Here is a 20,131-nt window from a genome sequence, read left to right as displayed (position 1 = left end):
AGTACTCTCTAGCCTACTATAACCACCTTAAAGTAGGTCACTATAACAAACAGCCTACAAAAACTCTATTCCTACCATTTCACAACCATAAACACTAGCAAGCACACCACATTTACTTCAGTAAATGTCATTTTCTGAAAATAATTTCTAAATTTCAACTATTTTTATTTCAGAGATATTGAAAGCACTTTTGGGTTTTATGTTGACAAGAATGATCAAAACTGGATGTGGAACTTGTTTGCATATTCTGTAGAACAGGACATTGAGATAGAAAAAAACTTTATACAGAAGAGGAAAAACAACTCCATATTTTATATAATAAGTTTATGTACACTTTTACATTTCAATACAATTCAGTCAGGCATTCCAAAAGAACCAGGGTAGTGGTCTAAACAGAGGAAGGGCAGTGAGTCCACCTCAAATGCCATGGTTACAACAAGTGGCTCTGTTCCTTTTTTGGTTTGTTATTGCTTCCATTCAGTGTGTTTTGAAATAGAGATAGTGGCTGTGACATAGAAAAATATAACTAGAGAGAAGATTGCTAAACTTCAGGGGCCCAAACTTCCTAAGGCCTCCAATTTTCTGGATATCGGCTGTGGGCAGTCAGGACTGAGACAAAATGGTGGCATAGAATACAATTACAATCTAGAACAATAAAGAAATCAAAATCCAAAGTTTTCAAACCTTCCCCCCTTTTTCTTCAAGTGATCATAACCATAAAAATTCAGCTCCACTGCCATCTTATAAAAACTTTTCAGTCATTGTTTTAAAATTTCCCCCACTTTTTTGGGAAAACATATATACACACTTGATGAGGACGAAGTGAATCGTTTTTTGTCATCGGCCCTCCAGTTAACAGGTTCAGCAACCTGAAGGTGGTGGGATCTAGCCTCTCGTGGTCATGGAGATGTGTGTGTGTGTGCTTCCACTGTGTTTTTGGTGTGTGTGACAGGCACAGTTGTTGCTATAAGACACCTCTCAGCTTGTCCACACAGACACACGGGAGTCGACACACGACACAAACAAGAAAACCAAGGCACTCTGGGAGGGGAGAGAGGGTATGGGCATGGGGAGAGAGGGGGTGGCTTAGCGTTCTCAGAACAGATTGGCCCATCCTCCTGTGTTCATCCCAACCCTCCCACTGGCAAACGTAAACAATGATTGGATGATGGGACAGAGGGGTACAGCGGGCAAGTCCATCCCTCTCTGACCCCTCCACCACCAAATCGTAATCCCCGAAGCCACTGTACGTTTGTGCTGGGGGCCTTTGAGGAAAAAGGAGGGGTTAGGGGGAGGAGCGGGTGTGAACCTGCCCAAACCACACCCTAGTCCAGTCCACACCACAGCTCCCATCAGTGTCTCAACCTCACCTATTTTTTTCCACACAGTCTAACAGTGCAGCTCATCAGCTCAGTCTGTCTGTCTTCTCAATGGTTTGGCTTGGTCAGATGTGGTCAAGGTAGGTAGGTAGATCTGTGAGCGGGTTGGATATAGAGGGGCTAGGAGGGAGGGGAGCTAATAGTTATTTGACACAAAGTAGCCCCCCTACATTGGACACAAACTCCTCCAGACTCTTGAGGAAGGCCACCTTCTGCTTGCGGTCCATGCTGGGTGGCGTGCTGCTGGCTGTCAGCTTGTTGAAGGCGTCGGCCAGTCTCTGGTAGATGACGGCGTCTCGCTGGGTGGCGAGCAGAGACTCCACCAGCTCCTGGTACTCCGCCTGGAGAGAGAATAGGAAATTACACCATCATATGAAGCCAACAGGAGGTACAACGTCCAGATCACCAGAGCCAATAAAAAGAATGAGATCGATGTGTGCAGGAAGTTTAGAAACAAAGGATACTCACTTGATGCAGGCACACTAGTGTATAGAGAGCTTCTCCCGCTGCCACTGTGATCTCTGTGTTGTGTTTCTGCAGTACCAGCATGTCAAACACCAACTGGAGAAGGAGAGATTTTCCATTACAAAACATTTCCTCTTTTTGAGTATAATGGAATGAAGTAGACCTTGTAGTTAGGAGGAAATCCCAGGAGGGGGTGTCTCACCTTGAGGAAGTGGCGTGTAGCGATGAAGAGGGGCGTGTCTTTCTCCTGGGTCTTGGCACACTGCTCGGCCAGGGGAGACAGAGCCTCCAGACACAGCTGGCTGACCTCTGAACTCATGGATGTCATGCCCAGCTCTAGGGAGTACATGAGACTCTTAAACAGCTCCTCTGGTAACTGGGGGATCTTCTCAGGGAAGATCTCACAGATGAACGTGATAAGCTTGTAATACTGGTTACACAGAGACGGGAACTGAAAACACAGATAAACCAGTTTAACAACAGTTTGTAGTACAGTGACAATGTACATCAGTGATTACTTCGAGGAAGGAAGAAGCATTGTTTAACTATTGAGACTGGGACCTGGGTCTTACCTTGAGTAGGTCCTGAGACATGAGAGGCAGAATAATGTTGACTCCAAACAGAACTACGTCTGCAGCTGACACCGACCGACCTGCCGCTCCCGAACCCTGCTCCTGCCCCCGGAAAACCTCATCTGTTCCACCATCAACACACACACAAACCAGAGGATTCTGTAAATTGACTATAGCTCAGCCTTCAACACCATAGTACCCGCCAAGCTCATCAAGCTCAGGGCCTGAAATCCACCCTATGCAACAGGGTCCTGGACTTCCTGATGGGCCGCCCCCCAGGTGGTGAATGTAGGAAACAACACCTCCACTTCACTTATCCTCAACACGGGCCCGACAAGGGTGCGTGCTCAGCCCCCTTCTGTACTCCCTGTTCACTCTTGAATGCGTGGCCACACACGCCTCCAACTCAAATCATCAAGTTTGCAGACGACACAACAGTAGTACGCCTGATTACAATGACGAGACAGCCTACAGGGAGGCAGTGTGGTGCCAGGAAAACAACCTCTCCCTCAATGTCAAAACAAAGGAGCTGATTGTGGACTTCAAGAAAAAGCAGCGTGAGCACATCCCTATAAACAAACATCGACAGGACCACAGTGGAGAAGGTGGAAAGCTCCAAGTTCCTCGGTGTAGACGTCACTGACAATCTGAAATGGTAGGTAGAAATGTCACCCACACAGACAATGTGGTGAATAAGGCGCAACAGTGCCTACGGCTTAGCCACTAAGACCTTCAGAAACTTTTGCAGATACACAATTGAGAGCATCCTGTTGGGCTGTATCACCACCTGGTATTTGCAACTGTGCTGCCCACAACCGCAGGGCTCTCCAGAGGGTGGTGCGGTCTGCCCACCGCATCACCGGAGGCACACTGCCTGCCCTCCAGGACACCTACAGGAAGGCCAAAAAGATCATCAAGGACAACAACCACCTGAGACACGGCTTATTTACCCCGCTAACATCCAGAAGGCGAGGTCAGTACAGGTGCATCAAAGCTGGGACTGAGAGACTGAAAAACAGCTATCTATCAAGGCCATCAGACTGTTAAATAGCCACCACCCGGTTGGTTACTCAGTTCTGCACCTTAGAGGCTGCTGCTCTATGTACTTATAATCACTGGCCACTTTAATAATGGAACACTAGTCACTTTAATGTTTACATACTGCTTTACTCATCTCATATGAATATATTGTATTTAGTCAATGCCACTTCAACATTGCTTGTCCTAATTTATATATTTCTTAATTCCATTATTTTACTTTTAGATTTGTGTGTATTGTTAGATATTACTGCACTGCCTAAGAGCTAGAAACACAGGCATTTCGCTACACCCGCAATAACATCTTCTAAATATGTGTATGTGATCAATAACATTTGATAAGTATTGAAAACTAACTAGGAACTAAAAGTGTCATACATAAATGCAGACTAATGTCATTGGGGATGGTGGAGATGTACACACACCCACCGTCCACACCTGTGTCTGAGAAGTCAATGAACTCCTTAGAGAGCAGGTTGGTGAGCAGCTCCATGATGAGCAGCAGGTCCTGGTACTGGTCCTCCTCAGCAGCCACATCAGCCCTCTTCCTGCCCAGGTTGTTCTTAGAGTAGACCTGCAGCAGCGTCAGGCACACCTCGTACAGCTTCATAGACTTAGACTGGGGGTCAGAGAGGGAGAAGAGGTGGCTGTTAACTCTTTCCAGTGGAAGCACCATATCCGATTACATTACTCTACACATAATACAAGTGTAGGGATTTGTAATTCTAAGTGTGTAGTTATTATTAAAGCGATTAAGTGTTTTTGCTATCTTCACCTCTCCAAGGTAGCAGATCTGTTTGTGGGCGACCTCCACGAACACCTCAATGATGAGGTTGATCGTCTCGGGCGTGTTGCGGTACACCTCCATCAGGCCGATGCAACTGGACAGGAAGTCCATGAGGAAGCTGAAGAGAGAGGCCACGTTGTCGATCTGCGTTGCCTCGGCGATGCCACATAGAGCCTCCAGGGTGGCAACGATCTCCCGCTTCACACTCTCCTCCTGACAGATCTGAGGAAAGTTCTCCTGGTTGATCAGGTTGAGGAAGCGCTGCTGGAGGGGGTGCAGCACCTGGAGGAAGAGAAAGGAAGGGAGGAAGGAAGGGAGAGAGGTGATCAATCAACATTTGTCACAAAGTGCTTTACAGTAACCTGGCCCAAAGATCAGCTGCAGGCTATTTTCATTCCCACTTCTTCTTGAATGGGCTACTGTACTGTACACACTAGTCACAGCAGCTGGAAGGCAAGACAGCTGCCGCCTCATTCATAGATCTCTACTAATGGCTTTGGAGTCATCTTGCATTACTATAGAATGGCCTTCAAGATCATTATGAGGATCATTATCAAACATACACTCTAGGGAGGTCTAATGGTTTCGGCTAAATCATTTGGCTTCGCCGTATGTTTACTGAAGTCTATAGGGAGAGTGGTTAAATAGAATCACCATAGTAGGGAAAAGACATTTAATCGCACAACTTGTTACCAACTAAAGTCTACGGGAAAGAGAGCCTATATAGAGGAAATCTGAAGGGAAATGACCCGAGAGCTTTAAGTTATAGCTCCATTTCTCTGGGTCCTTGGAAAGGCGTGTGTGCGCAAGTTAGTTCCATTCAGGGATTCAGAGTGTAGGGGTGTGACGTTTAAACGAATTTGGGATCGGTAACACTTAGAAGAAATAAATGATGATTTGCCACAGATAGTCGTTCACAGTTGTAAAAATGGAAGAGAGTGAGACAGGGAAGCGGCAGCTGCAAAGATCTGTATGGCAGTACTTTGAGAAGTTAAATGAGAAGGTGATGAAATGCAAACTTTGCGAGGTAGAATTGAGCTACAGCAGCAATACAGGTGCAATGCTGAAAGAGGCACTGTGAGAGCCAAACCATTTCTGTCAGAAGTGCGATTATGGGCGGATCATCAACATCAATTATGGAGGGATCATCAACTAGATTCAGCCGAGGGCCAATCTTTTTTTTCTCTTGTTAACAAATTATAGTTTTTGCAAGTCAGTTAGGACATCTACTTTGTGCATGACACAAGTCATTTATCCAACAATTGTTTACAGACAGATTATTTCACTTATAATTCACTCTATCACAATTCCAATGGGTCAGAAGTCAACATACACTAAGTTGACTGTCTTTAAACAGCTTGGAAAATTCCAGAAAATTATGTCATGGCTTTAGAAGCTTCTGATAGGCTAATTGACATCCCTTGAGTCAATTGGAGGTGTACCTGTGGATGTATTTCAAGGCCTACCTTCAAACTCAGTGCCTGACATCATGGGAAAATCAAAAGAAATCAGTCAAGGAAAGTATGGTTCATCCTTGGGAGCATTTTCCAAACACCTGGAGGGACCACGTTCATCTGTACAAACAATAGTACGCAAGTATAAACACCATGGGACCATGCAGCGTTCATACCGCTCAGGAAGGAGACACATTCTGTCTCCTAGAGATGAACTTTCTTTGGTGCGAAAAGTGCAAATCAATCCCAGAACAACAGCAAAGGACCTTGTGAAGATGCTGGAGGAAACAGGTACAAAAGTATCTATATCCACAGTAAAGTCCTATATCGACATAACCTGAAAGGCCGCTCAGCAAGGAAGAAGCCACTGCTCCAAAACCGCCATAAACAAGCCACACTACGGTTTGCAACTGCACATGGGGACAAAGATCGTACTCTTTGGAGAAATGTCCTCTGGTCTGATGAAACAAAAATAGAACTGTTTGGTCATAATGACCATCGTTGTGTTTGGAGGAGAAAGGGGGAGGCTTGCAAGCCGAAGAACACCATCCCAACCGTGAAGCACAGGGATGGCAGCATCATGTTGTGGGGGTGCTTTACTGCAGGAGGGACTGGTGCACTTCACAAAATAGATAGTAGCATGAGGCAACATCTTAAGACCTCAGTCAGGAAGTTAAAGCTTGGTCGCAAATGGGTCTTCCAAATGGACAATGACCCCAAGCATACTTCCAAAATTGTGGCAAAATTGCTTAAGGACAACAAAGTCAAGGTATTGGAGTGGCCATCACAAAGCCCTGATCTCAATCCTATAGAAGATTTGTGTGCAGAACAGAAAAGGCGTGTGCGAGCAAGGAGGCCGACAAACCTGACTCAGTTACACCAGCTCTGTCAGGAGGAATGGGCCAAAATTCACCCAACTTATTGTAGGAACCTTGTAGAAGGCTAGCTGAAACATTTGACCCAAGTTAAACAATTTAAAGGCAATGCTACCAAATACTAATTGAGTGTATGTAAACTACTGACCCACTGGGAATGTGATGAAAGAAATAAAAGTTGAAATAAATCACTCCTATTATTCTGACATTTCACATTCTTAAAATAAAAGTGGTGATCCTAACTGACCTTAGACGGGACATTTTTACTAGGATTAAATGTCAGGAATTGTGAAAGTCAAATATATTTAAACTCAGTTTAAGGTGTATGTAAATTTCTGACTAACTGTAATTACAAATTGACCGCAAGGAGCTCAAACAGAGATGAATTTCAAACCTTGCTTACATTTGTATACAATCACATATCTCTTATGTGTGGGAATACTTTGGAGCATAATTCCAAAATGTAAAAAAATTACTTGGAGCTGATTTGCTGGTGTTTTTAGTCTATGTAAAAAAAGAAAACATTTGTGGGCTAAGAAAACATGGGGGGCCAAATGAAACCACCTGCGGGCCAAATTCTTCCCGCGGGCCACCAGTTGGGGAACCTTGCCCTAATGGCATATCTAGAACCAGAATACAAGATGCCATGTGGAAAATACTGATGGCCCTGATGAAGAAATATTACAATTATTGCTCTGCAAGTACAAAGCGTGAGCTCTCAAACACGATACATGGCGTTAACAACAGATTGTTGGACGTCTATGAACACACTGTCATACATTACTGCAACAATTGATGAGATGTGGGACATGAAGTACGTACTGACAAGATGGAAGCACACAACAGTACCTAAAACATCATTCGTTAATACCATCGTTGCTGACTGGGTGGGTGACAGCAGTAAGGTGAGCACTGTTTGGTAGGGTTTCCAAGAGTTACCATGGACACAAAATCCAAATTGGCAGATTGTAAAAATTCATGAAAACAATTTGTATTTTTGGTCTTAATTTAAATGTAAGGTTAGGCTTAAGGTTATCAGTATGGTTAGGTTTAAAATCACATTTTAATAAGATACATTTTAGAAATAGGCAGCCTCTGTGTTCTTTGGGGTTCTATAGGATTCCCTACCTCGGTCCAGTATTGCTGCTTGGTGTCTGAGTCCATGTGTGCGAAGCCCCCCAGAACCAGGGCCTTCATCAGGGTCCTTTGTACTGAGCTGGATAGCAGGTCCAGGGGAGGGCTGCGGCTGGCAAACTGCTTTGCTAAGTTCCACCAGTTCTCACACTGCACCACTATGTTGGCCCTGAGAGAGGAGGGATGGAGAAAGGTTTGTTGTCATGTGATAATCATTGGCGAGATACATTTTCTCATCTACTATCACTCCACCACAAGGGGTAGTTGTTTCAAGCACCAACGTTTAGGCTCATTTGCTAACTAGATGTGTGTATGTGCATTGTTCAAGTTGGGATACATAAGTCAGTGTCGGACCTCTCCCTCTTCTCCACCAGACAGACCAGTAGCTCCACCGTGTCGTTAGCCAGTTCAGGTTCAGAACTCCACACAGACAGGTTGTTGATCACTTTCTCCAGCAGGTATCCCACAATCCACTGGGCCCCCTCCGTGTCGGCCCCGAACGCAGTGCTCAGGGGTATACTGATCTGAAGGAGGAATGAAAAGAGTGAGAAAGATAGGTGTGAAATGGTTTGAGGCATAGATGAAAATCACTGCAACACTTGAACAGATCACTTCATAAATAGCCATGGCAGCTGATGTCAGTCAACTGGCTGTACGGTCCAGTCCAGTGGTATACTGCACTGCTCCACATCATGCCACGACCCACAGCAAACCCGGTTTTACAAGACACACTTCCAGAGAGTACACTGGTGTTAAGGTGGAATTACACTGGTGGTGTAAACATAACAGAACAGTACAAGGAGGCCTTTACAGGGATACTTTAAGAACACTTAAAAGAGCTCTCAGAGCTTAGCTACTGTAGACAGTGATGGAGGACAATCCCTGGCATTTTCACCTCAAGTGTCCAAGTGGCCGCCTCCTCATCAGTTAATGTCACAAAGACTATTTATGAAGTCATCTGTCAAATCCATGCCCATTACCATGCCAGTGATATTGTTATATTTAAACTTTGTTTAACTAGGCAAGTCAGTAAAGAACAAATTCTTATTTACAATGACAGCCTAGGAACAATGGGTTAACTGCCTTGTTCAGGGTCCGAATGACAGGCCCTATAACATGGTGCGTCAGGTAGCCTAGTGATTAGAGCGTTGGGCCAGTAACCGGAAGGTTGCTCGACCTTGTCAGCTTTGGGATTCGGTCGAGCAACCTTCCGGTTACTGGCCCAACGCTCTAACCACTAGGCTACCTGCCGCACCATGTTATAGGGCCTTCACACTCAGAGGGTTGGCGTGAGAAATGTTATTATGGACAACCACATTAAGACAAATCAGACAGTGGTGTCTGGTGTATGGGGTGTGAACATTTCAACAAAATTGTGATCTTTAACGTTAAGAGAAAAAAAAACGGAATATACACTACTGTCCAAAAGTTTGAGGACACTTAGAAATGTCCTTGTTGTTTTAAGAAAACAGAAATCAGAAACACAGTGTAGATGTTAATGTTGTAAATGACTATTGTAGCTGGAAACGGCAGATTTTTTATGGAATATCTACATTGGCGTACAGAGGTCATTTATCAGCAACCAGCACTCCTGTGTTTTCCAATGCCACGTTGTGTTAGCTAATCAAAGTTTATAATTTGAAAAGGCTAATTGATCATTAGAAAACCCTTTTGCAATTATGTTAGCACAGCTGAAAACTGTTGTTCTGATTAAAGAAGCAATAAAACTGGCCTTATTTAGACTAGTTGAGTATCTGGAGCATCAGCAATTGTGGGTTCGATTACAGGCTCAAAATGGCCAGAAACAAAGCACTTTCTTCTAAAACTCGTCAGTCTATTCTTGTTCTGAGAAATGAAGGCTATTCCATGCGATAAATTGCCAAGAAACTGAAGAGCTCAGACAATGCTGTGTACTACTCCCTTCACAGAACAGCACAAACTGGCTCTAACAAGAATAGAAAGAGTGGGAGGCCCCGGTGCACAACTGAGCAAGAGGACAAGTACATTAAAGGGTCTAGTTTGAGAAACAGACGCTTCACAAGTCCTCAACTGGCAGCTTCATTAAATAGTACCCTCAAAACACCAGTCTCAACGTCAACAGTGAGGAGGCCTTCTAGGCAGAGTTGCAAAGAAAAAGCCATATCTCAGACTGGCCAATAAAAATAAACGATTAAGATGGGCAAAAGAACACAGACACTAGACGGAGCAAGATTTGGAAAAAAGTGTTATGGACAAACCAATCTAAGTTTGAGGTGTTCGGATCACAAAGAAGAACATTCGTGAGACGCAGAAAAAATGAAGAGATACAGGAGGACTGCTTGACGCCATCTGTCAAGAATGGTGGAGGCAATATGATGGTCTGGAGGTGCTTTGGTGATGGTAAAGTGCGAGATTTGTACAGGGTTAAAGGGATCTTGAAGAAGGAAGGCTATCACTCCATTTTGCAACACCATACCCTGTGGACAGCGCTTAATTGGAGCCAATTTCCTCCTACAACAGGACAATGACCCAAAGCACAGCTCCAAACTATGCAATAACTATTTAAGGAAGAAGCAGTCAGCTGGTATTCTGTCTATAAAGGAGTGGCCAGCACAATCACCGGATCTCAACCATATTGAGCAGTTGTGGGAGCAACTTGACTGTATGGTAAGAAGTGCCCATCAAGCCAATCCAACTTGTGGGAGGTGCTTCGGGACGCATGGGGTGAAATCTCTTCAGATTACCTCAACAAATTGTCAAATAGAATTCCAAAGGTCTGCAAGACTGTAATTGCTGCAAATGGAAGATTATTTGACGAATGCAAAGTTTGAAGGACACAATTATTATTAGTTAAAAAATATTTATAACCTTGTCAGTCTTGACTATTTCCTAATAATTTTGCACCTCATTTCATGTATGTTTTCATGAAAAACAAAGACATTTCTAAGTGACCCCAAACTTAGAATAGAATATATATTTTTTTATTACAAAATGTAAAATCACAAAACTACCACCAACAGGTACCGATCCTCATCATAAAGTGAAAATAAAAATGAAAATAAATTAATAATAAATTCTTATTTACAATGACTGCCTACTACACCGGCCAAACCCGGACAACACTGTGCCAATTGCATGCCGCCCTATGGGACTCCCAATCACGGCCGGTTGAGATAATGCTTGGATTAGAACCAGGGTGTCTGTAGTGATGCCTCCAGCAATGAGAATTTACCACAAGTTGTAGAAACATTTCAAGGATGATCAATGGAAACAGGATGCACTGGAGCTCAATTTCGAGTCTCATAGCAAAGTCTCATAGCAAAGGGTCTGAATAATTATATAAATAAATTTTAACTTTTTCTAAATTTGCAAACATGTCTAAACCTGTTTTCACTGTCATTAAGGATTGTTTGTAGATTGAGGGGGAAAAAAACTATTTAATCCATTTTAGGACAAGGCTGTAACGTAACAAAATGTGGATAAAGTTAACAGGTCTGAATACTTTCCGAAAGCATTGTATTTATCATCTCATCTGATTACATAGTATCACTGTCTTGACTGCCTAAAACTGAGATAAGGAGCTAGCTAATGTTAGCTAGGGTGATTGAGACTACATAACTTTCTCCCCTTCCGAATCCTACAGTGAATAACAACAAATCCATTCAAATTATTACTACCTGTTGGCTCTTGGTGTTGTAGCCGGTCCTTCTCATTTAACATTTAACTTTTTTAATTCCATCTTCCATTGATAAGCCTAGAAATATCCTAATAGAGCATGTGATGCCGCGGAGCTGAGCAGACGTTGACAAACCGAGCTCTTCAAAGTTATTATATTTTTACCTAAATAACAACGTTGAAACAATATTCTAACATCGGCTGATAAATTGTCAAGTACTTACCTTCCCAAAGAGCCATTGACCTCCGACTGAGGGGCAAGAAGGACGACAAAAACGTTGTTGATTCCCAAGATAACGCTACAGCTAGCAAGATTAGCATTAGCCCTCATAACTCAGACGACAGTTCCAGACTGTTGCTCTCAGCAGCCTCTTGCGAGCCTGCCAACATGCTGGCTACTCTCCTCCGGGAAATTCAGGATGGTAACAGAGGTCTTTCTATGAAAATTGATAAGAAGTCGGCTGAACTCCATTCTTCCATTGACAACCTGAAATCCTCCATGAATGATCTCCTTTTGAGAACGACTGAGGCAGAGTTGCGCATTAGCACAGTTGAAGATACTATCGCTAGACATGACCAGGTCTTGATACAACTGCAAAAGGACAATGCCTACCTCAAAAACAAGGTAGATCAGATGGAGAACCAGAGTAGATGTAGTAATATCCATGTGGTGGGATTGAAAGAGGACAGCGAGGGCCGTGACCCGGTCCGTTTCTTCACTCAATGGATCCCGGAGATCCTAGGTATAATCAACTTCACCAAGCCGCTGGAAATCGAACGTGCCCACAGAACATCAGTGCTGAAACCCCGGCCAGATGAGCCCCCACGAGCCGTCCTGATCAGGTTCCTCCGTTTCCAAGACAGAGAGAAGATACTGCAACTCGCAAGAGCCAAAGGGGACATCACCATCGATGGAAAGAGGGTCAGCCTTTTCCCAGATATGAGCGCGGATCTCGCCAGACGTCGCAAGCAGTTCAGACCTGCCGCCAAAGCACTGAAGGAGAAGAACATCACCTGCTGGCTACCTCATCCACCCTGCGCGGATGAAAGTTCAGTACTAAGGCCGAAGCCATCTCTTCAACACACCGGGAGAAGTGCACACTTTTCTCAAAGAACTGAGCAACGTCTGAGCCAGGACGGTCTCTCTGGGGGATAAAATGCAGTTTGTTTGTTTTCTCCTATCCGGACTGAACTGCTGGTATCTCCCGATCACTCTTAATTGATTTGTACATTTTCAACTAACCGTATCTTCCCGGGGTGAGTTCTATTACATTTACAGGAGTATATTTTCGCTTAGTCCATATCCACTGGGCGAAGCAATAAGTGGGCTTAGGCCCACTGCTTTCCCCCTCATTTATGTTAATCTTTTGAAAAGAGACTCAAGCAGCCCTTGCCGTGGGCAGTAAATATTCAGCCATAAATATCTATTCACAACGTTTGTTTTCAACTTAGAGAGCTCGCAGGTTTTAGTTTACGCCAAGGTTTAGCTAGTAAGAGCAAGATGGAAAGCGAGCAGCAACGTATCTCTACAAGTGTATTCATGTTTGATTGTTGGGATTGTTGTTTTATTGTTGTCTGACAATCGGGGTGGGTGGGATTTTGATTTTTTTTTTCTATGTTTATTGTTTCCTTCCTAAAGAGACACATAGGTCACTTTTGTGCTCAAACCAAAGTTGAAACATTTCCTAATTATCTGCATATGATAGATTTCTATTCAGTTACATATTTGAAACCCAACCTATGCTTAATCCACTAAAATATGTCACATTCAACATAAAAGGTCTTAACAGCCCGATTAAAAGGAAAAGAGTCTATACATACCTTAAGAAATTAAAGGCTGACATTGTGTTTTTACAAGAAACACATCTTACAGCCAGCGAACACAAGAAATTGAAGAGGGAATGGGTAGGACAAGTTTTTGCATCCTCTTTCAACTCCAAAGCAAGAGGAACTGCAATTTTGATAAGTAGACACATCCCCTTCTGCGTCAACAACACCATCTCCGACCCCTCTGGCAGGTTTGTTTTGGTGCAGGGGCACATGTTTTCAGAGTCTTGGACCCTATTGAATATTTAAGCTCCTAACTCTGATGACCATATGTTTATTCAGAATGTCTTCCTTCAGGTTGCTCAAGCACCACCAGGCTGGCTACTGGTTGGAGGAGATTTTAATTTTTGCTTAGACACAGTTCTTGATAGGTCTTCTGATAAACCCTCACTTCTTACCAAAGCCGGCAAGCTCACCATGTCATTCATGAAAGATCTCATTTTCCTAGACATCTGGAGACAGTTGCACCCACAGGATAGGGACTACTCTTTTTATTCACACCCACACGCATAGATAACTTTTTACTTTCGACACAACTGTTTCATAGAGTGTTAGATGTCGAGTATCTCCCCAGATTTCTTAGTGACCATTCTCCTCTGGTATTATCAATCTCCATTCCTACCAAGGTAAATGGAGCATATGGATGGAGACTAAATTCTACACTCATAAAGCAACCTGAATTTTGTGCATTCATCAAAGAGCAGATCAATATTTTTACTTTGACAAACAAACCCTCTGCTCCTGACAGCTTCATTCTTTGGGACACATTAAAGGCCTATCTGAGGGGACAGATTATTTCCTATACTAAAGGGCTGAAGAGAAAACACGGTGCGGAACTGAGTGCCCTTGAATCTGAAATCTCCGAGCTAGAGAACCTGCCAAAGAGGCCCAACTAAAGATCTATACAGGCTTTTGGTAAATAAAAAACTTAAATATAATATTCTGAACACATATCAAGCTGAGAGGGCCATCACTAAATCAAAGCAGCGTTATTACGAGCTTGGAGAGAAAGCTCACAAAGTATTGGCATGGCAACTGAAAGCAGAGGAAAGTAAGCAGAGGACAATTAATGCCATAGAAACTCTTACTAATGAGATCTTTCGACCCTACTGAAATTAATAATACTTTTAAGAAATACTATGAAGACCTCTACACTTCACCAATCAAGTGATGATCTATCAGAGATCGACTCCTTTCTCTCCTCTCTCAACCTCCCATGCCTGAGTGAACACTTCTCAGTTCCTGAATTGTTGGAGGCCATTAAATCCTTACCTTCTAATAAATCTCCTGGGGAGGATGGCTTCCCTCCAGAGTTCTATAAAGAATTTAGGGAGCTGTTGGTCCCCTACCTGATGGAGGTACTTAAAAAAGCCAGAGAAGACAACTGCGTTCCAGAGTCCTTCTCTCAAACAGTGATTACTGTAATCCACAAGAAAGGGAAAAACCCGCTAAAGTGCGCCTCCTATAGACCAATCTCTCTCCTTAACACAGATTGTAAACTGGTCACCAAGATGCTATCTAAGAGACTGGAGTCATGTCTTCCCCTGTTGGTCAACCCAGATCAGACTGGCTTCATAATTAATAGATTGTCCTCCAATAATCTCAGAAGGTTCTTTGATATAATTCACCTGGCTAACAAAAACAAAATACCTAGTGTCGCAGTATCCCTCGACGCTGAAAAGGCCTTTGATAGGGTTGAATGGCCATACCTCTTTCGCGTCTTGGAAAAGTTCCGTTTAGGTACAGTGTTTGTAAATTTGATAAAATCACTCTACAAATCTCCTAAAGCTAGGATTGCTACCAATGGGATTACTTCCTCCTCTTTCCCTCTTTATAGGGGAAACAGACAAGGTTGCCCAATTAGCCCCCACCTCTTTGCCCTCGCCATCAAACCATTGGCTGAGGCTATTAGAACGTGCCCTGACATACATGGCTTTGAGGTGGGCCCCCATACCCATAAATTATCACTCTTTGCAGATGACCTTATCTTATTTCTAACAAACCCAGAACATTCCCTCTCTCACTTGCAGATCCTACTACAGTGTTATAGTTCTTTCTCTGGATAGAAGGTCAATTTTGATAAAAGCGAAATCTTACCGTTGTCTGTCTTTGACCATCATACCATCAAGCACAAGTTTCCTTTTAGATGGTCGCCTATGGGCTTCACATATTTGGGCATAATGGTGGATGGTAATCTGAACAACCTCTATAAACTCAATCTGGCCAGTTTGTTGCAAAGGGTGGAGGTTGACCTTTGTAAATGGATGGACTTACCGCTCACTCTACTGGGTAGAATCAATGTAATTAAAATGAATGTCCTGCCCAGATTTCTATATCTGTTTCAATCTCTCCCTATCCCTGTTCCCGCAGCATTTTTTTCCTCTCTCGACAAGCTGACCAGACGGTTTATCTGGCACGGCAAAACCCCTAGGGTTGGCCTGGATAAACTGACCCTTGATTACAGTCAAGGGGGCTTAAACCTCCCCAATTTTAGAATGTACTACTGGGCTGCACAGTCTAGGTTTCTGGCTCAAAGGTTTGACAATGGTCCCTCTCCCTCATGGTTGAACATTGCAAAGCTTGAGGTAAATGATGACACTGGGGCAGAATTGTTTTACAAATGGGACAGAAAATCTATATAAACCATCACAGACAACCCTTTAATCATACATTCTGTCCTGACATGGTGCAAACTGCATGAGCTGTTCGGACGAGAGGGATTCCTTTCCCCTAAAACCCCTTTATGGAACAACAGATTGACCCCTATGTTTTTCCAGAATAGTAACTTTAGACCATGGTCTGATAACGGGATCACTCTTCTGGAACATTGTTACGAGGAGGGAGTTCTTATGTCTTTTGATCAGCTGAAACAGAAATACCACTTGCCTAACAGGGACTTCTTTAGCTACCTACAACTACAAAACTTTATTAGGGTGACTCTCAAGGGACAATGGAACCTACCTAAGATGTCACCTATTGAACAACTCTGCCACGCAGACCAACCACTGTTCAAGACCATTTCCCGTGTATACGATGCTCTTATGTCAGGACTAACACTGCCTGGGCTAGATAAACCCCGACTTAGATGGGAAAAAGATCTGGGTATTGATCTTGATGAGGATCTATGGAGTGACCTATGCAGGGATGGTGTTACATCCACATTGAACTCCAGATACAGACTGATCCAGTTTAATTTCCTCCATCAGCTCTATATCACCCCATCTAGACTGCACAAGTTCAACCCAGATATCTCCTCCCTATGTTTTAGATGTGGCTCAGATGAAGGAACATTCCTCCATTCCACTTGGCAGTGTTCAAAACTACACGGTTTCTGGCAGGGGGTATGTGATACCATATCCTCAATTCACGGGGTTGCATTCCCTTTAGACCCGGAGGTCTGTCTACTGGGTAACTTTACTAACACCAATCTTACTAACACCAAAGCCATACTATAAAGCTAACAGAAATATTGCTAGCGATTGCCAAGAAATGTATTGCCTTGAAATGGAAATTGGATTCCTCCCTGCCAGTTGCAATGTGGCTATCGGAAGTTAATAGTTGTATCCCTTTGGAGAAAATCACTTACTGCTTGAGAAATAAGTTAGACATTTTACTGAATGTGGCAACCTTTTATTGACTATATGGAGAATCTCCCCCCACATCTCATTGATTGAATCTATATATAATCCTCACATAATGTTTCACACGTAATGTATAATATGTAGCCTACGGCAGGTGATCCAATGTCTCGTTATTTTTTTCTTATTGTATGTTTGTATATATAATTATATATATTTTTTTGTTTGTTACGCTCGTCTGTTACTGTTACTTTGTCCTATCGTTGTCTAATATATTTTCACTTTTGTTTTGAATGTTCTAAATTGGAAAATGCAAAAATAAAATATATATATATAAAAAAAAAGAAATATCCTAATAACTTGCCACTTGGAGGATCTAGCTCTATGACTGTAGCCTAGTGCCGGTTTGATGACTTGTGATTGGACGACAACAAACTACACGCGCAACACTCCTGAAAAGAACCAGCAGCATAAATAATGTATTCTGTCAGCGGGAAGTGCGATATAGACCATCTGCATTGTGAATTCACATGGAACTGTGTGAATTTGTCTTATTGTTTTAACGGAAAACAGTTTTTAAAAAATGGCAGCTTAAACATTAAGATTTTTTTCTCCATTTGTCACATCCCTAGTCTGGTGGTAGTTGTACCTGTCCGTAGAGTTTCTCGTCCACCAGTAGGTAAGTCTTGGCCCAGCGTTTGAGGAACCACACAATGTCCTTCCCCATCTGAGGGCTGAGCAGCTCTGTCAGACTGGCCCTGGTGGCCCTGGACTCTACCTCTGATGTCCTCAACACCGCTGACAATAACCTGACAGAGGGGACAGGGTGAGTGAAGGAATGATAGAGGTTAAAGAGAAAGAAATGGCAAAAGAGAGAGAAGGAAAAAAGGAGAGTGTGATAGCAAGGGAAGTGAGGAGGAAAAAGAGGTGGATGAATTGTAATAAGAAGCCAAGGCCAGGATGAGCAAGAGGGAAGGGGAAGAACAAAAGAAAGAGGTAGGGATTTAGTCTGTTCATTTCAGTAACTCTGACAACAAATGACCACGTTGACCCCCACACACACACACACGTGACAAAGTCCAGAGAGATAGAGGGCTTAGTGCAGCTTAGTGTTCTGTATGTAAGAGATGGGCCTCAGTACGTGCCCACGCAGCATGACAGTGCACTGTTTCACATTGTTTGCAAAAACAAAAGCCCATTGACATTAACAGATCTGGGGTCGCACAGTGTTATTAGGAAATCTGATGCCCGGCCTCTTGCCTTTCCATTCCTCTGTGCCCCCTCGCTCCCACAAAGAATAATCCAGAGCCCACTATCACAACCCCCACCACCTCAAATTCCCTATATGATTGCCCATGTACCCCCGACACCAAAAGCACGCGTGCAGACACGGACACACTACCCCAGCCCCTTACTAGTCTTAGCAGCACCTGGCCATGCCTTAAATTAATGTTGGGGAGTGGTGGTCTGGGGCTGGGAGGGCTGGTGCTGCTCTAAGGCTGGCTAGGCCGCTACGCCATCGTGTGTGTGTGTGAGTGGGAGCGGCTAGCATGGCTCGGTCTGTACCAGAGCATTCCCCCTCTGTGGCGCTGGCACCACACCCCCAGGGGGGCACTCCCAAAAGGGTGTGGCCACACCCACGGGTGGCTCATTGGCCCTGCACTGTACGTAATATTCCCCCTACCATTGCACTGTACTGGTGGTGCGAGGAACCAATACCTAGATCTGTTGCCACTTAAAAACCCTTCTGTTGGCTTCAATGGACAGTTTCTGTGCCAGATGGCTTGTGTAGTGATATGTGGACCTTTGTTCCCCGTCTGGAAAATACTATAAGGGAAAGGCTGCTGCCATGCCACGGGACAGTAGGTTTTTACAAGGCACACTCTGGACAGACAGTGCACTGGTGTGAACGTGACAGAGCACTACAACCAGTTAACAAGTACACCACTTAGAACTCAGCTTCTGTAGACAGTGGGGGGAGCTGTTCATTAGATCACTGACTGAGACAATGAGGGGAGACTGTCCAAGCTGTTCATTAGATCACTGACTGGGACAGTGATGGGAGACTGTCCAAGCTGTTCATTAGATCACTGACTGACACAGTGCGTTTTAGACCCATTAGTTGATGGATTTATAGCGGCGATGAGCAACTCTGGTCCACTGACAAGGGCCTGAGTGTCTGTTGGTTTTAGTCATTCCTTTCAAACCAGCCATCCAATTTAGATCTGGGAATTTGATACGAAACTAGGTGTTTGCAATTAAGTAGTCCCTCCCTTACCTGATGACGGAGTCTGTCCTGTTGCATCCTGGGATAGAGGAAGCCTTCTCTCCAGGGGAGCCCAGTATCTGCAAGGTGGTGTTGATGTCTACCTCAGTAGAGTGGTTGATAGAATACTCCATCACCTCAGCCGGGATCAGAGGAGTCTCACCCTGAGGGTCATCTGCCAGGAGGTAGCCTGGAACACACACACAAATCACTTGCATTCACAATTACAACTAGGACCAGCCAGAAACAATCCATTATGGAGGCACTTAATGTTGTCAAACAGAGCAAACATCAAACTCTGAGCACACTAAGAGAGAACCAACTAGGGGTGCAAATTGAGTTATGCACTGAAGGGGAATTCTGTAGCCAATGGGAATGCTAAAATGTACTATACAGCAAAGCAGTTGGTTCGTGGAGGGCCAGGCCACCAGTTGTGCAACATTCCTGCCATGCACCAATACATCAGCGCAGTGTGCCTCCCAGCCTAAATTTAGTCCCTAAAAACAACTAAGGAGATCTAAGGACATAGTCGATGCCCCCCAGAGTGCAGTTAGGTTTCATTTTATGCTGATGGTCAATAAAACGGACTGAATGCTAAAAAGATTTGTTACACAATAAATCCATGCATAAAACAACAAACGGACCACTGATGGAAATGAGCATGTAAACACCACTAGGTTCTGTTTTAGGACCACTACACACACACACACCCCCTCCCTATCTCCCTCTTGGTGATGTCATCCGGAAAAATGTCAACTTTCACTGTGTGGACGACACACAGCTGTACATTTAGATGAAACATGGTGAAGCCCCAATATTCCCTACCCTGGATCCCTGTGTTTCAGACATAAGGATGGGGCGGGAGGTAGCCTAGTGTTTAGAGCGTTGGGCCAGTAACCAAAAGGTTGCTCGATCGAATTCCCGAGCTGACAAGGTAAAAAAAAAATCTGTCGTTCTGCCCGTGAACAAGGCATTGCACACTGTTCCTAGGCTGTCATTGTAAATAATAATTAGTTCTTAACTGACTTGCCTAGTGAAATAAAGGTTTAAAAAACTTTTTTTTTTAAAAATAAAACAAAGTGGTTGGAGGCAATTTTTCTCT

General features: G+C 43.7%; 1 protein-coding gene across 4 annotated transcripts in view; it reads right to left on the bottom strand.

Annotated features, from left to right (window-relative positions):
* Nucleotides 1-290: 290 nt before the first annotated feature.
* LOC112225488 (exportin-4) overlaps nucleotides 291-20,131 on the bottom strand; it is a 61,708-nt gene continuing 41,867 nt past the window's right edge. The window contains exons 13-22 of one of the 4 annotated variants that reach the window (XM_024389492.2): nucleotides 19,042-19,219; nucleotides 17,413-17,572; nucleotides 8,059-8,228; nucleotides 7,699-7,873; nucleotides 4,230-4,523; nucleotides 3,884-4,073; nucleotides 2,417-2,538; nucleotides 2,047-2,295; nucleotides 1,848-1,940; nucleotides 291-1,720 (exon numbers count right to left, since the gene is read on the bottom strand). In XM_024389492.2, coding sequence (XP_024245260.1) covers nucleotides 1,523-1,720; nucleotides 1,848-1,940; nucleotides 2,047-2,295; nucleotides 2,417-2,538; nucleotides 3,884-4,073; nucleotides 4,230-4,523; nucleotides 7,699-7,873; nucleotides 8,059-8,228; nucleotides 17,413-17,572; nucleotides 19,042-19,219 — 1,829 coding nt within the window. In that variant the 3' untranslated portion in view covers nucleotides 291-1,522. Of the gene's footprint in view, nucleotides 1,721-1,847; nucleotides 1,941-2,046; nucleotides 2,296-2,416; nucleotides 2,551-2,866; nucleotides 3,307-3,883; nucleotides 4,074-4,229; nucleotides 4,524-7,698; nucleotides 7,874-8,058; nucleotides 8,229-17,412; nucleotides 17,573-19,041; nucleotides 19,220-20,131 lie in introns of those variants that run through there. The other 3 variants (XM_024389491.2, XM_024389493.2, XM_042306451.1) reach the window with 3 other exon arrangements.

The sequence above is a fragment of the Oncorhynchus tshawytscha genome, linkage group LG26 (genome assembly GCF_018296145.1).
Source record: "Oncorhynchus tshawytscha isolate Ot180627B linkage group LG26, Otsh_v2.0, whole genome shotgun sequence".
NCBI classification, from domain to species: domain Eukaryota; kingdom Metazoa; phylum Chordata; class Actinopteri; order Salmoniformes; family Salmonidae; genus Oncorhynchus; species Oncorhynchus tshawytscha.
Note: the sequence above shows the minus strand (reverse complement) of the source record. Positions and strands in the feature narration are given on the sequence as shown.